Here is a 12,855-nt window from a genome sequence, read left to right on the forward strand (position 1 = left end):
AAATGCGAATTCTTCTTTCTCCTGAAGGTAAAGTCTTGTGGTACCATGCAGGCCGAAGACTGTGTACTAGACTAGGAAGGAAACATCAAAAAAAGAGATGTTGATGGATGTTCTTGGCACTGACAACAAGACGTTAGATGGATTTTACAATGAGCTTCGCCGTAAATATCCAGATGCCTTTAACCTTGCTACTGACCTTGGCAGAAGGAATGGATCACTACAGAAATTACCACATCTGGAGAAGGTGCCATCGCCAATCCTTGGAATCCCACCAAACTCTCCAAATATGGCCTCTTCCCAAAGATGGTCACCAGATAGTTTCCTTTCCAAGGTGAAATATCAGAAAACACATAATGAACAAAGAAAAGAAGTAGAAAAACCTCAGCAAAGTGGAAATGCCGTCATCATCAAGAATCAAGCCATGGCTATGCCAACCTGGACCCGGAAAGATTACCTAGAAGCTCAAAATGGGGTTTCTTTTCAACTTCCAACTCTACGTACTCAGATTGAGCAGAACAAAATTGAGCTGAAAAGCAGGCTTAACTCACCCAAAAAGATGGTGACCAACCAAACTTTTACACTCCAGACGAGCAATAGTGCTGAAGCAAAGACCTCAAGTGATTACACAACTAAAAAGTCCACCAATGATTGCATCACAAAACTGACCAATGGAGATAACACCACCACAAAGACCTCCAGAGACTACATCACCACCAAGTCCGCCAATGATTACATCATCACACAGACCTTTAGAGATTACCCAACCACAAAGTCCCCTGATGATTACCTTAACACACAGATCAATGGAGATTACACCACCACGAAGACCTCCAGAGACTACATCACCACCAAGTCCGCCAATGATTACATCATCACACAGACCTTTAGAGATTACCCAACCACAAAGTCCCCTGATGATTACCTTAACACACAGACCAATGGAGATTACACCACCACAAAGACGTCAAGAGATTGCAATGCCACAAAACCCACCAATGATTACAGTACCACAAAGACGTCACAAGAGTACACCAATACAAAACCCACCAATGATTACACCACCGCAAAGACGTCAGGATATTATACTAACACAAAGCCTGCCAGGGATTATACCACCATAAAGACCTCCAGAGATTACATTATCACAAAAACAACCAACACATACTCTACCACACAGACCATCGGAGATTATAACACCGCCAGAGTTTACACCACCACAAAGCCCACCAAGGATTATACCACCACACAGACCACCAGAGGTCACAACACCGCAAAGACCTCTAGAGATTACACCACCACAAAGTCTACCAAGGATTACACCACAACAAGAGAGAGGTCTCCATCACAAGGAAATGTTCCTGGAGTTAAGTCTGATCCATTAGGAACCATCATGAAAGAACTGTTGCCTGACAAGCCTAGTCGATTAATAAAAGACCTGCCTAAGACCACCAACGGGCTCTCCAATAATGGTAAACGTTCATATTATTTAATTGATGGGATTCTACATGGTCTGGTTAGATTAGTCAAGTGATGTCACTTTTCTGCTTTGTGAATCCTTTTGCTCCACGAATCACATTTTTACCCCTTGAATCACTCATTATAAGTAAAGTGTCAGACATTGATTTACATGGTACCAAATGAACCAACTTTTTGAGTCTTTTTAATCTTTTTGACATGGTAGCTACCTATAGGAGGCACTAGAGAAACAGCTTTGTTTCTTCTGTACGAGAACTATTTTACATACCATTCCCAGTGAGCAATGCTCTTAAGACCCCCTTTCCCAAGGAGAATCAGTACCTTCTAGGACACAATACAAGTGAAAGTCACTAAGGCATGTCCATGGGTGCAACAGTGACACAAATGTGGTGTGTTTGGATGTATTGTAAACAGGGCTATAGGAGAAGACATATTTGCTTATGCTATTACATATATTCATGTATACCACAAAAATGTTTTCGTGTAGTAGCCACCCAGGGGTTGCTTTAAAGAGAATATCCATGTTAGAAGATAACATTGTGCCAGTTGATGAGGAGGTTGACCCACTGATTCCAGGAATGATGGGACATTGAGCTGTGTGCATGGGCTGTCTTGACATGGTGTCTCCATAAACACTAAGTGAGTGAAGAGGAACTAAGGGTAATTATTTTACAACATGGACCACCCAAGTGTCATAGGGCTTACAGTATGTTCTCTTCTTCTATAGGTGGCTTTGTTTCAGACAGTGACTCTGGAGTTTCTACATGCGCGCCAATGAAAGTATTCAGGTAAATTACCGTGTGAAATATTACTATATCTGTAGGCATATTAATGAAAACTAGACTTGAGGAACAGTACTAAAACACAAGAATGGTGATCACCAATCATAATACCGGTCTAAATAAATAGAGAGCTATCATGGTTTAGTGTAGGATGCTAAGAGGTTCTTGTGAATGCTATGTTTCTTATAATGACAATGAAATTACTTTTTCCAACCATGAATGTGATATTGCCCATCTTTCATGCTTCACAAGAATGATGGGATCCAAATTAGAGTCATGGATAAGCTTGAGATCATGGGTATGCTTCTTTAATACAGCCAACACATACATGGTGGACAATCCAGTAGTTGAGTTGAGAACATGTTTCCAGATATTAGAGGAGGGGTGTGATTACTTTTCACCTTAGACAGGCTAGAAGCACACTTAGAAGAGAAGATGATGATTATTGGATGTGCACTTGACTTTCATGGAAAGAAGATCATCAAAGCACTCATCTGGCAATGTAGGTAGTTTCCTTTCAACCACAGATATGGACTATGTTGGATCCATCTGATCAGTTCCCATCATGGAGCTTGATGCTCAGATTGACCGGTTAGAACTAGCCAAGTACATTCAGAATTTAACCTACAGGAAAGTCTTTGCAGATGTTGAAGCCTGCAAAAAGGTCTTTGAAGGCCACATCCAGCCGATGGAGTGCAACTGTTTGCAATTCTAATATGTAGAAGTCTTCCTTTCCTCACAATTTACACTCAACCAGCAGACAAATTTGTAAAATTTCTTCCAGATGGTATCGGGTGACTTCATGGTTCTATAAAATGTATCTCTCATTGTCCTCCGTCTGCTAAGCAATGCAGATTTCCCTAAGGGAGCATTATCCACATATGGTGGACATGCTTTTTTTGTAGCACCTCCTTGAGTGAAATAGAACGTCGGAGAATAAAGCCAGTAAATCCCGTATAAGATGCTGAGCTTTGTTGGTTTTCCCTGACTCAAGTACTAATTAATGCAGATACTGTTTGTGGTCAAAAACAATCATCCCTGCCAGTCAGAAGACTTGTCACAATAGGTGCTCTGTTTCCAAAACTGAACCACGTCTATGAAGCAACTACTTTTAGAACGTGTCACAATGCAGTTAAGACTGTTGCACGCTCGCCCCTCAACTTTAGTCTTAGATACAGTAGATCTGTCTCATGAACTGAGGTCACTTGAGTGCATGGAAGGATGGGAAATCCCTTACGTATGTGTTCTGTGGTACAAGTCGTAGACAGTGAGATGTTCTACTAACATTTATGTTCATCTCTGAAACTCATATCCTCACTTGATGGGCTGTTAGCTCCAACAGGCCAGAAATCCAATCACATGACAAAAGCTATTTCGCCCATCTGATTATTTGATAGCCAGGTTGACATTGCTGTCAATTATTGTCTTATTTGCTGCACCCAGCGATGCTTCTATGCTTCTAATCATTTTGCTGCCTTTTTGACCCATTTAGACACAACGGCCCATTTAGACACAGCGATTATCGCTCAAAATCCGTCTTTTGAGCAATAATCGTTGTGTCTAACTGCACTGACATCGTGCAGTTTTCGTTAAGCCGTCGCTGATCTTTCAGCATGCTGAATGAGAACGATCAGCCTTATCAGGAATTCACAGCAGGATACAGCTGATACTATTTTTCAGCTGTCTTCCGCTCCCTGATGACAGGTTGGGTATAAAGAACAGAGCTGTCCAGCTATGTTCTGCATACCCCTCTAGGAGCGCTCGGCTGTATAACAGCTGGGCGCTCTGAGCAGAGAACAGCTGGATGCAAAAGACAAGCAGCCCCGCTTGTTTTCTGCATACCCCGCTCGGAGCGCTCGGCTGTATAACAGCTGGGCGCTCTGAGCAGAGAACAGCTGGACGCAGAAAACAAGCGGCCCCGCTTGTTTTCTGCATACCCCGCTCGGAGCGCTCGGCTGTATAACAGCCGGGCGTTTCGAGCAGAGAACAGCTGGATGCAGAAGACAAGCGGCCCCGCTTGTCTTCTGCATCCCCCGCTCGGAGCGCAAATTGATCGCTCAACACTTGAGTGATCACCTTCGCCTAAAGGCACACAACAACTATCGCTCAAAAGACATTTTTTGAGCAATAATCGTTGTGTCTAAATGCTAAGTTGAAATTGAAATGAAGGGGAGGGAGTTGCTTAAATTGAAGAAGTCGAATAGCATGGAAGAAATACAGTATATATTACCAAATTTCTACTTAGTTGGAGAAGGGTATTAGCAGAAAAGAAGCTCTCATTTCACCACATGGATGGTGCCCCTTTGGGCACATTGGCCCAAAGCTGTCTACAGTGTATTGCTGGAGACTACACCTAGTTCTTTGTTTTGGGTAACTTATGAGATTCAGTCTTTATTTAGTAGACCTGCAGCTTCAGTAGACCTCAGTTGGGTGCAAATGTTGTAGAGATGGCCACATGGAGGAAAAAGTTATACCCCAATGCCACCTTTCATGGTTGGTGCATCATAGAAGCATTGAGTATAGAAGAGAGTTGTAGACCCTAGTTGTCTACCTGAAGGCTTTAGTGGTGTAAATCCAGCCTCATATGTTAGAATTTTTTGTCCTCTTATTGTTTAATTTCCAAATGAGCCTCTCGTCTTGCACTTCATGGGATCATATAGGGGGTGTACCATTGCGCCCATCATACACATACCCAAGTCTTAAAAGGAGTCTGCCTGGTTGATACATTCTCTTCGTTGGGGATTTCTAGTTTCTAATATATTTTCTGTTTGCTGTTAGTAAATACAGATATACTTTACATTTGAAAGCTGATCTGTCAAAATTCCAGTTTGCTGTCCTGTCCCTGTATCTAAATATCTTGGTCATGGTAGAACAGCTTGTTGGCAAACACCCCCACCCACCAACCAACGCACTTGGGCACGTATCCCACAATCCTCTCTTACCTACTCACCTGTTCCAGGCTCTGTTACGTTGCACCAAACTCTGTATTGTGCAATCAGTACTAGATCCGTCCCATTCGCTGACAGCCAGCAGACATCCTGAAAAAGGGAATGAATTAAAACACTAATGGGCATATTTATTTAGACTGGTGTTTCAGCTATAATTTACTTCAATTTCTGTAAATCAGTAAATTTAATGGGCCATGTTTGACTACAGCCCCTAAACAGTAAGCTCCACATAGTTTTTGAAAAACTGTCCAAAAACTTCAAAATGCAAAAATTTTGGTGCTTGCGCCAAAATTGGAACTCTTGTATGCTGAGAACCTGGCGTACAAATATAATACATATGCCTCAAAGTGTATTAGAAAGTTGATGAACTATTTGTTATTTGGCACTTCCACACAGGACAAAATATTCTGCAGAGTCCGGGCTTCCCGGACCACCTTTGCCACAGGTTCGTCTGTGGTTGGCCTCCAGTACTGCCGGACCACTGTACCTCCTTGAACCGCATAACTATAGAAGAACTCTTGGTTGCAAGGATGTCACTGAGCTAGGCGAGACACCGGCAAAAACTCTTTCCAACTTCACATAGTCTGCAGCAGAACAACTTTCATTAACCGAAAACACAGTCCACTACCCGCGGTATGAACAGGCTAGATGGCGATTGATGGAGAGTCTGCCGAAACTCGTTGGGGGGTGGGGGCACTTCCTGTTCCAGCACCGCCACCATCGCTTTACAATAAACAACATTTAAAGAAACACACCCCATAAAATAAGAATATCAATGTTTATCCCTTACATTAGTGCCCCATTTCTAGATTATATGAGTGGATGCTCTTCTGATGCTGTACATCTCCTCTAGTGCTATATCACAAGTTCAGAGTCTTTACTTCACCCGTGTCTACATTTCAGCACTTCCTGTAAATTTACATGTTATTGCACAGAGCAAGACGAATAATAATAAGTGGAAGAAGGGTTTGCTCTAATGTACGGACGCAGCCAGGAAATGCATGATGTGCATTAAAAATGTGCTGACTTGCGAGATATCTGTACAGTCCATAAATGACACCAAATGTCTCATTCTGTCCAATAATATTTGTACCACATTATTAAAAAAAGGCAATTTAGATGTGACGGATGCAATTATCTGATGATGGATGTATATATACACTAGAGTGGAAATTGGAGGAGGTCAATTCATATGTGAAAATGGCAATTATTCAACGCCTGAAAATCCAGAAACCTGGAGTCTGAGATGGCCTCCACAGTCCTACATGTAGTCTACAGGCCCCCCGCTGGCCTTTTCCTCTTTGCATTAGAGAATGTAGTACCAAATTATAATACATGGGGGAGCGGGCTAACTGATATTTGGGAGCCAATGTATTGGGAAGCTTCTTTTGATGAGCCATAATCATATCACATTTTCCATATGTGACACCCCTCCATGCCCCCAATTAGCCGAGGTTTGATTGGCTGAAGATTCTCTGGTGGACCCTGATCCTGCACGGTAAGGGCTCTTTCACACGAGCATGTGCGTTTTCATGTTTTAGCACCGGCATAGTAAAATTGCATGAAAGGATATTTTTTTGCCAGGGTAATTCATGTTTTCTCGCCCATTCACACGACCGTTGAGCGTGGTTTTTAGCGAAAAAATATTTTGCACCCTGGAAAACCCTTGTTCGGCTTTATTCCTCTGAATGACTTTTAACACTTTCCAGTCCAATTTGTATCTAGGGGGCTTACTCTTTTTCTGCCGTTAAACAACGGCGCTATCTGCTGGCTAAAGCCAGTACTGCATGAGATGACACACTGGATAGACTCCAACATCAGAGAGGCTGGCAATATTCAGTAAGAGAACCCCGACGGATGTCTTCCAACATCGGAGCTGTACAGCCTTAAATCATAATGTCTTCAGAGGTCAGACAGTGGATTGGAAAGGGTTAATGCCTACATAGAGGCACCTGTAAGCTTTTCGCAGCCTCAGCCTCTCTTTATTTTTTCCTACTCCCATAGGAGTCTATGGGGTGCAGTGATCCCACAGTGAGGAGGAGAGGGGGACACAAGACTCCCGCTCTTGGAATCAGCGGGGGTGTCAGCAGCGAGACCCTCCTACGGATAGCTGATAAAACTCGATTGTAGTCCAACCTGTTTAGCATTTGTAATCTGAAGACAATCCTTTGCTCCTGGACTAAAACAATTGTTCCGTAATGTAGTGCATATGGCAGCCTATCCGCACACTGGGGCTCCCCATGTACCTAAACCATGGGGTCACCTAATAAATACTTTATCCTGATAATAACATCCCCCCAAGACTTGCTTATGTCAATGTGCCCTACATACAAAATTACCCCTAAAGCCATGCCAGCCATATAATGCTATAATGCCCTTATGTTACAACACATAGTCACCTCCGAAGCCGTATGTGATCACCCCAGTAATACACAGTGGGCCACAGAAAAGTAGCCGGCACCACACTTATGAAAGCTACCTAAAAGAAAAGCTGTCTTTGTTGCCCATAGCAACCAATCACAGCGCAGTTTTCATTTCTTATACTGCTGAGGTAAAATGAAAGCTGTGCTGTGATTGGTTGCTATTCCATATACTGCTGAGGTAAAATGAAAACTGCGGTATGATTGGTTGCTATGGGCAACAGATTTTTTTTTAGGCAGCTTTCATAACAGTGTGGCGCTGACTACTTCTATGTGGCCCACCGTGTATAATAGGGGCATTTATATATTTAGCATAAGTCCATTTTTAATCATAGAACCATTCAATCAGCTTCGGTCTGAGTGGCGAGGCGGTCGGGGCCAGTGACATCACTGCTCCTGGTGCGCTGACAGTAGATGGCGGTCACAGTCCAGAAGAGCCAGTGTCTTCCTGCCATCGCACCTCATTCCGCTTCCCTGTGTCACCCTACAATGTGGTCTGCATTCTGCATGAAGAAAACGTATCATACGTTAGTAAAGCTGAAGTAATTAAGTGGACGCCGTATCTTGGTGACGTGATTAACCCTGTCCTTGTTTCTTCTTTTCGAAAGGCCAAAAACCAAGAGTCCGCAGGCTCCTCCAGCTTCACGTGACATTATAAAGAAATTCTCCGCCAAACCCCAAAAACCGTCTGAGCCCGTGAAGGCCGACCATTCCTTAGTGCGGGAGAATAAGTATGTTCTCATTTGGGATGTTGTATGTTTATTGAAAAGGTATGAAAAAACTTGAACAATGGAAAGCGGTGGTTGGGAACGCCATCCTGTGTGTGGCATATTGCTAAGGGAACGGGGCAAATGTGCGAGGGGTAACGTCCAACATGGCAGCCATTTTGAAAGCCGCCATGTTGGAACCAAGTCAAGATTTTCAAAGGGGAAGGGGTGTATGCAACATATTGATCTGATAGAGAATTTGATGAGGAATCCAAATCTGTGCTTAAATGTCATGTACCTTTATTCAGGCTAAAGTTATTAACATTTTTTTCTGTGACATGGGACACAACGACGATCCACTACAGGATATGCTCCCCATTGTTTGGAATCGTCACTGCTATCCTCTTCTCCTTTTCACGATGCACTGAGAGCAACACCTCAACAGAATCTGCTGTTGCATGTGCGCCCCACTTCATAAACCTGGGACTCGACATCACCACACAGGTAGAAGTCCAAGGGGGTGAGATCCGGCGATTCTGTGTGCCAGCCATTTTGGAGGGATCTGTCCAGTGCGGGTTTGTGTCGAACCAGTAGCGAAGGTTTTGTTTGTTCACCTTCTCGTTCACGTAGATGTTTGCTTCATCACTACTCTCTGTGAAATGTGGGTCCCGTTGCAATTGCTGTGACACCAATTCTGCAAATCCAACACAGCGATTGGGATCATCCTCATTGAGAAGATGCAGCTAATGGATCTTTTCAGGTGCCATTTGTACGTAGCCAGTATCCGCCCCATGGTGGTTCGACTCACCCCGCTCTCCTGAGACAGACGCCGCGTGCTTCTATGTAGGCTCCCGCAGAAAGACACCAGGGCGGCCATAGTTGTTGCTTTGTTTGTAGCAGTTTTGTTACATCCACTTTTTGGCAGGTCCAATACAGAACCTTTTAGCCAAAATTTGACAAGCAATTTGCCAACTGTGGCATGCCAGATGGGTGGTCTGGTAGAATACCGACTATTGAAATCCACCGCAATGACTCAGGTACTGCACCTCCTGGAGATCAGCCCGATCTCTGTCCTCTCCTCGCCATATGTGTCTGTGACAAAGTGAAAATCGATAATAACTTGAGCTGGAATAAAGGTACATGACATTTAAGCACAGATTTGGTTTCCTTATCAACGTCTCCATCAGATACATATGTTACATATACCCTTCCATTTAAAATATTGACTGGGTTCTAAGATTGCAACTTTCAAAATGCCCATTGTGCTGGACACCACCTCTTACAGATTTGCCCCTTTCCCCTTAGCAACATGTCACACACTGGATGGCATTCCCAACCACTGTTTTCCATTTATTCAGGTGTCTCCATACCTTTGGACTACCCAGTAGATAAAGTCTATAGTTTACTACAATTTTCCAATATTTCTATTTCAGTTTGTTAGTTTTTCAAGATCTCTGTTTGCTGTCATTTAATAGGAACTTTCATTGTCAGGAGATAAAAATCAGTCCTGGTGATGTGATGGACGCACACTACAACACACAGCTCTGATAGCTGTACTGTAACTGTTAAAGGGGTTTTCTGGGTATTTACTATTAATAACCTATCCTCAGAATAGGTCATCAATAACTAATTGACGGAGGTCCATCACTCGGGATCCCCACCGATCAGCTGATCCTTGATCGCCAATAATGAAGAGGAAATGTAACAGAAAGCAACGCCTCTATTGATTCCAATGAGAGCAAAGCCTTCTATTACACTTCCGGCACCAATCCCAATGCGAATGTCCAGCTCGACTTCACTGACTGAGGGCCCGAGGATCAAATAATCGGTGGGGATCCCAAGTGGCAGACCCCTGCTGATCAACTATTTATGACCTATCATGAGAACAGGAAATCCCTTTAAGGTCCCTTTACACGGGCCAATTACCAGACCTGAATGTTCCTCTGAATGCTAGTTCACACAACAATCGGTTAGTGTAAAAGCACTAACAATCAGCCGACAAATGAGTGAACACTCATTGTTGGTGGACCATTTCGTCTCAGTGAGCTTGCTGATTGGCTGCACATCTCCCTGTGTGAACAGAGAATTGAACAGCTGATGTATGGGGATGAACGATCATACTAACGATCGTTCATCACCGTAAGTCAATTTTTGGCCTCCAACTTGTCTAAAAGGCCTCTAATAGTGTCTGTATATGCTGCACATCGCGGCTGTAAACACATGCGGATCTCCGCTGATAACTGTGGGGTACCTGGACTTTTCATATTGTTGATAAGTCGTGCCGTCCGGCAATAAGCGGAGAGCCGCAGGACTTTTCATCAGTAATACGCAGTATGTACACACACCATTAGAGATCTTTTAGACAAGCTGATTTCTCGACCCGATGGCGTCTTTACATTCTGTGGATCGCTGATGTAAACTACTGCGGGTCTCTGCTGATTTCCGGATGGCACTAGGAGTTGTCAACTGGAACAATATGACAAGCACAGGTAGCCCACGGCAATCAGCAGAGATCCTCATGTGTTTACAGCAGCGATACGCAGCATATATATGGATACATTAACGGGTCGCAGCATGAACAGGCACCCTTTTCTGTCCTGGTCTGTCTATAACATGATCAGGGCAGGGAAGAATTACTTCTACCAGTCAGTAGAGCTAATTTCTCCCTGTGACACTGACTACTTTTGGCCTTCAGCTGGTTGACTGACTTGTTTTCACACATTACTTGACGTTATTTTGCCTGTGTAGTGACAGAACTAATACTTGCCTATGGGCCCAGAATCTCGTTAGTCCACCCCAGTATAACACATGCCTCTTGTAGTCATATTAACAATGTGAAATATGGGTTATCTGACAGAACACAAATAATCCAGAGGAACGACAACCCCGTGACAAGGTACTCAAAGAGCTCTATCAACTTCAATGAGAAGATACCCCAAGGGCCCACAAGAGCGCGAGTGCACTTTGAGGATGAATCCAAAGAAGATGCAGAGTTTCGATACCAGGAAAGATGTCTTCTGGAGAGAACACAGACTACTAAAATGAGCACAAGTATCCCACCAGGTCCTCAGATAAAACAGGTAGAAAGGAACACCAAGTCTGAAACCACTGAGAGATCTTCACTCCCGAGGGAAGGGGAAAAGCCAAAAAGCACAGATCAACAGACCACAACCCTTCCACATAGACGTCAACCGTTTCCACCAAATGTAGCAAAGAAAGTGTTAATTGATATCCCACGAGGTGGTCTTCCCAGCAGGCATCTACCTCAAATACGGGTTACCCCTGTAATAAGGGACACCACTAACAAACAGTTTTCTCCTCGAAATGCGACTTCTCTTGATGGAATCACAATGAGCTTCACAAACACCAACCACGATTGGAGGGAGCCAACCCAAAGTATCACAGCAATGGAAGGGGACGAAAGAGGCCACCATAGTCTATCATCACTAGAAACGCTGGACAGTGGAACCACAGAAGGTAATATATAGGGCTGGTCTTAGGGGTGCATGGGATGCGCCTACTAAAGAGGGCACTAGAGATGGCCTGGGTCTTAAAGAGGTTTTCTGCTACTTTAATGCTGTTGACTTATCTTAGGATAGGCCTTCATTATCAAATTGGTGGGGGTCTGACTCCCAGTACTTCTACTTATCTGCTGACTGAAAAGGCCATGGCAATCTGATAATTACTGTGTCCCCTCCATTACTTGCCAGGCACAGCTCTGTATATTTGGTAGTGGCTATGTCTGGTATTACAGCTTATTCATATTCACTTGAATGAAAGTGAACTGCAGTACCAGGCACAACCACAACAAAAAGTACAGTGCTGTGCATGATAATAAAGGGTTACATCGCCTGCTAAGTGCTGTAGCCCTTTCAATCAGCTGATTGTCGACAGGGGTGCTGAGTGTTGTCCCTAACCAAACTGATACTGATGTATATGGCCTACCCTCATGCCTCATTCACACTGGTGCATGCAATTTTAGTCTATGAAAAATGCACCGTTATCACTGCATGTGTATTTTTGGTGTGCACGTTTTTTAAATTTCGAGTTTTTTCCACTATTTCCTGGCAACGTGTAAAAACGCAGTAAATATAAATGTAACATCGTTTTCACTGCGTTTTTTACACTCCCATAGACTTTCATGGGCGATTTTGTGTACAAACCCTTTCAGTGTACCTTCACACATAGTGGAAATGGTACGGCACCAACATTTGCATCAAAGCCAATGGTGCGGATACTGATGCATATCTTGATGTGGAACCGCGCTGGATTTCACTCCTTCAATTGAAAGGGTTCAATCTTCCGCCGATCCGCATCAAAAACTGTGTCAAAATTCACACCAATGGTGTGGACTCTTACGCGTTTTTTGACACATTTTCAGGTTAAAGCACTATTTACATGCAAAGATGCTCACTCAAAATTTGTTAGTTTTGAGCGATCATTTTGCATTAGCTACTAAAGGGCTAATTAGCCCATTAGTAGTGAGCTAGCTTCATGTGCATGTATTTAGAGACCAGCGGAT

General features: G+C 43.5%; 1 protein-coding gene across 2 annotated transcripts in view; it reads left to right on the top strand.

Annotated features, from left to right (window-relative positions):
• Positions 1-12,855, top strand: part of LOC136580178 (uncharacterized) — a 58,282-nt gene that overhangs the window by 407 nt on the left and 45,020 nt on the right. Inside the window, exons 2-5 of one of the 2 annotated variants that reach the window (XM_066580522.1) lie at positions 28-1,469; positions 2,204-2,264; positions 8,235-8,357; positions 11,191-11,810. In XM_066580522.1, the coding sequence (XP_066436619.1) occupies positions 98-1,469; positions 2,204-2,264; positions 8,235-8,357; positions 11,191-11,810 (2,176 nt within the window). In that variant the 5' untranslated portion in view covers positions 28-97. The remainder of the gene's footprint in view (positions 1-27; positions 1,470-2,203; positions 2,265-8,234; positions 8,358-11,190; positions 11,811-12,855) is intronic. The other variant, XM_066580523.1, reaches the window with a different exon arrangement.

This window comes from Eleutherodactylus coqui, chromosome 10 (genome assembly GCF_035609145.1).
Source record: "Eleutherodactylus coqui strain aEleCoq1 chromosome 10, aEleCoq1.hap1, whole genome shotgun sequence".
Lineage (NCBI taxonomy): Eukaryota > Metazoa > Chordata > Amphibia > Anura > Eleutherodactylidae > Eleutherodactylus > Eleutherodactylus coqui.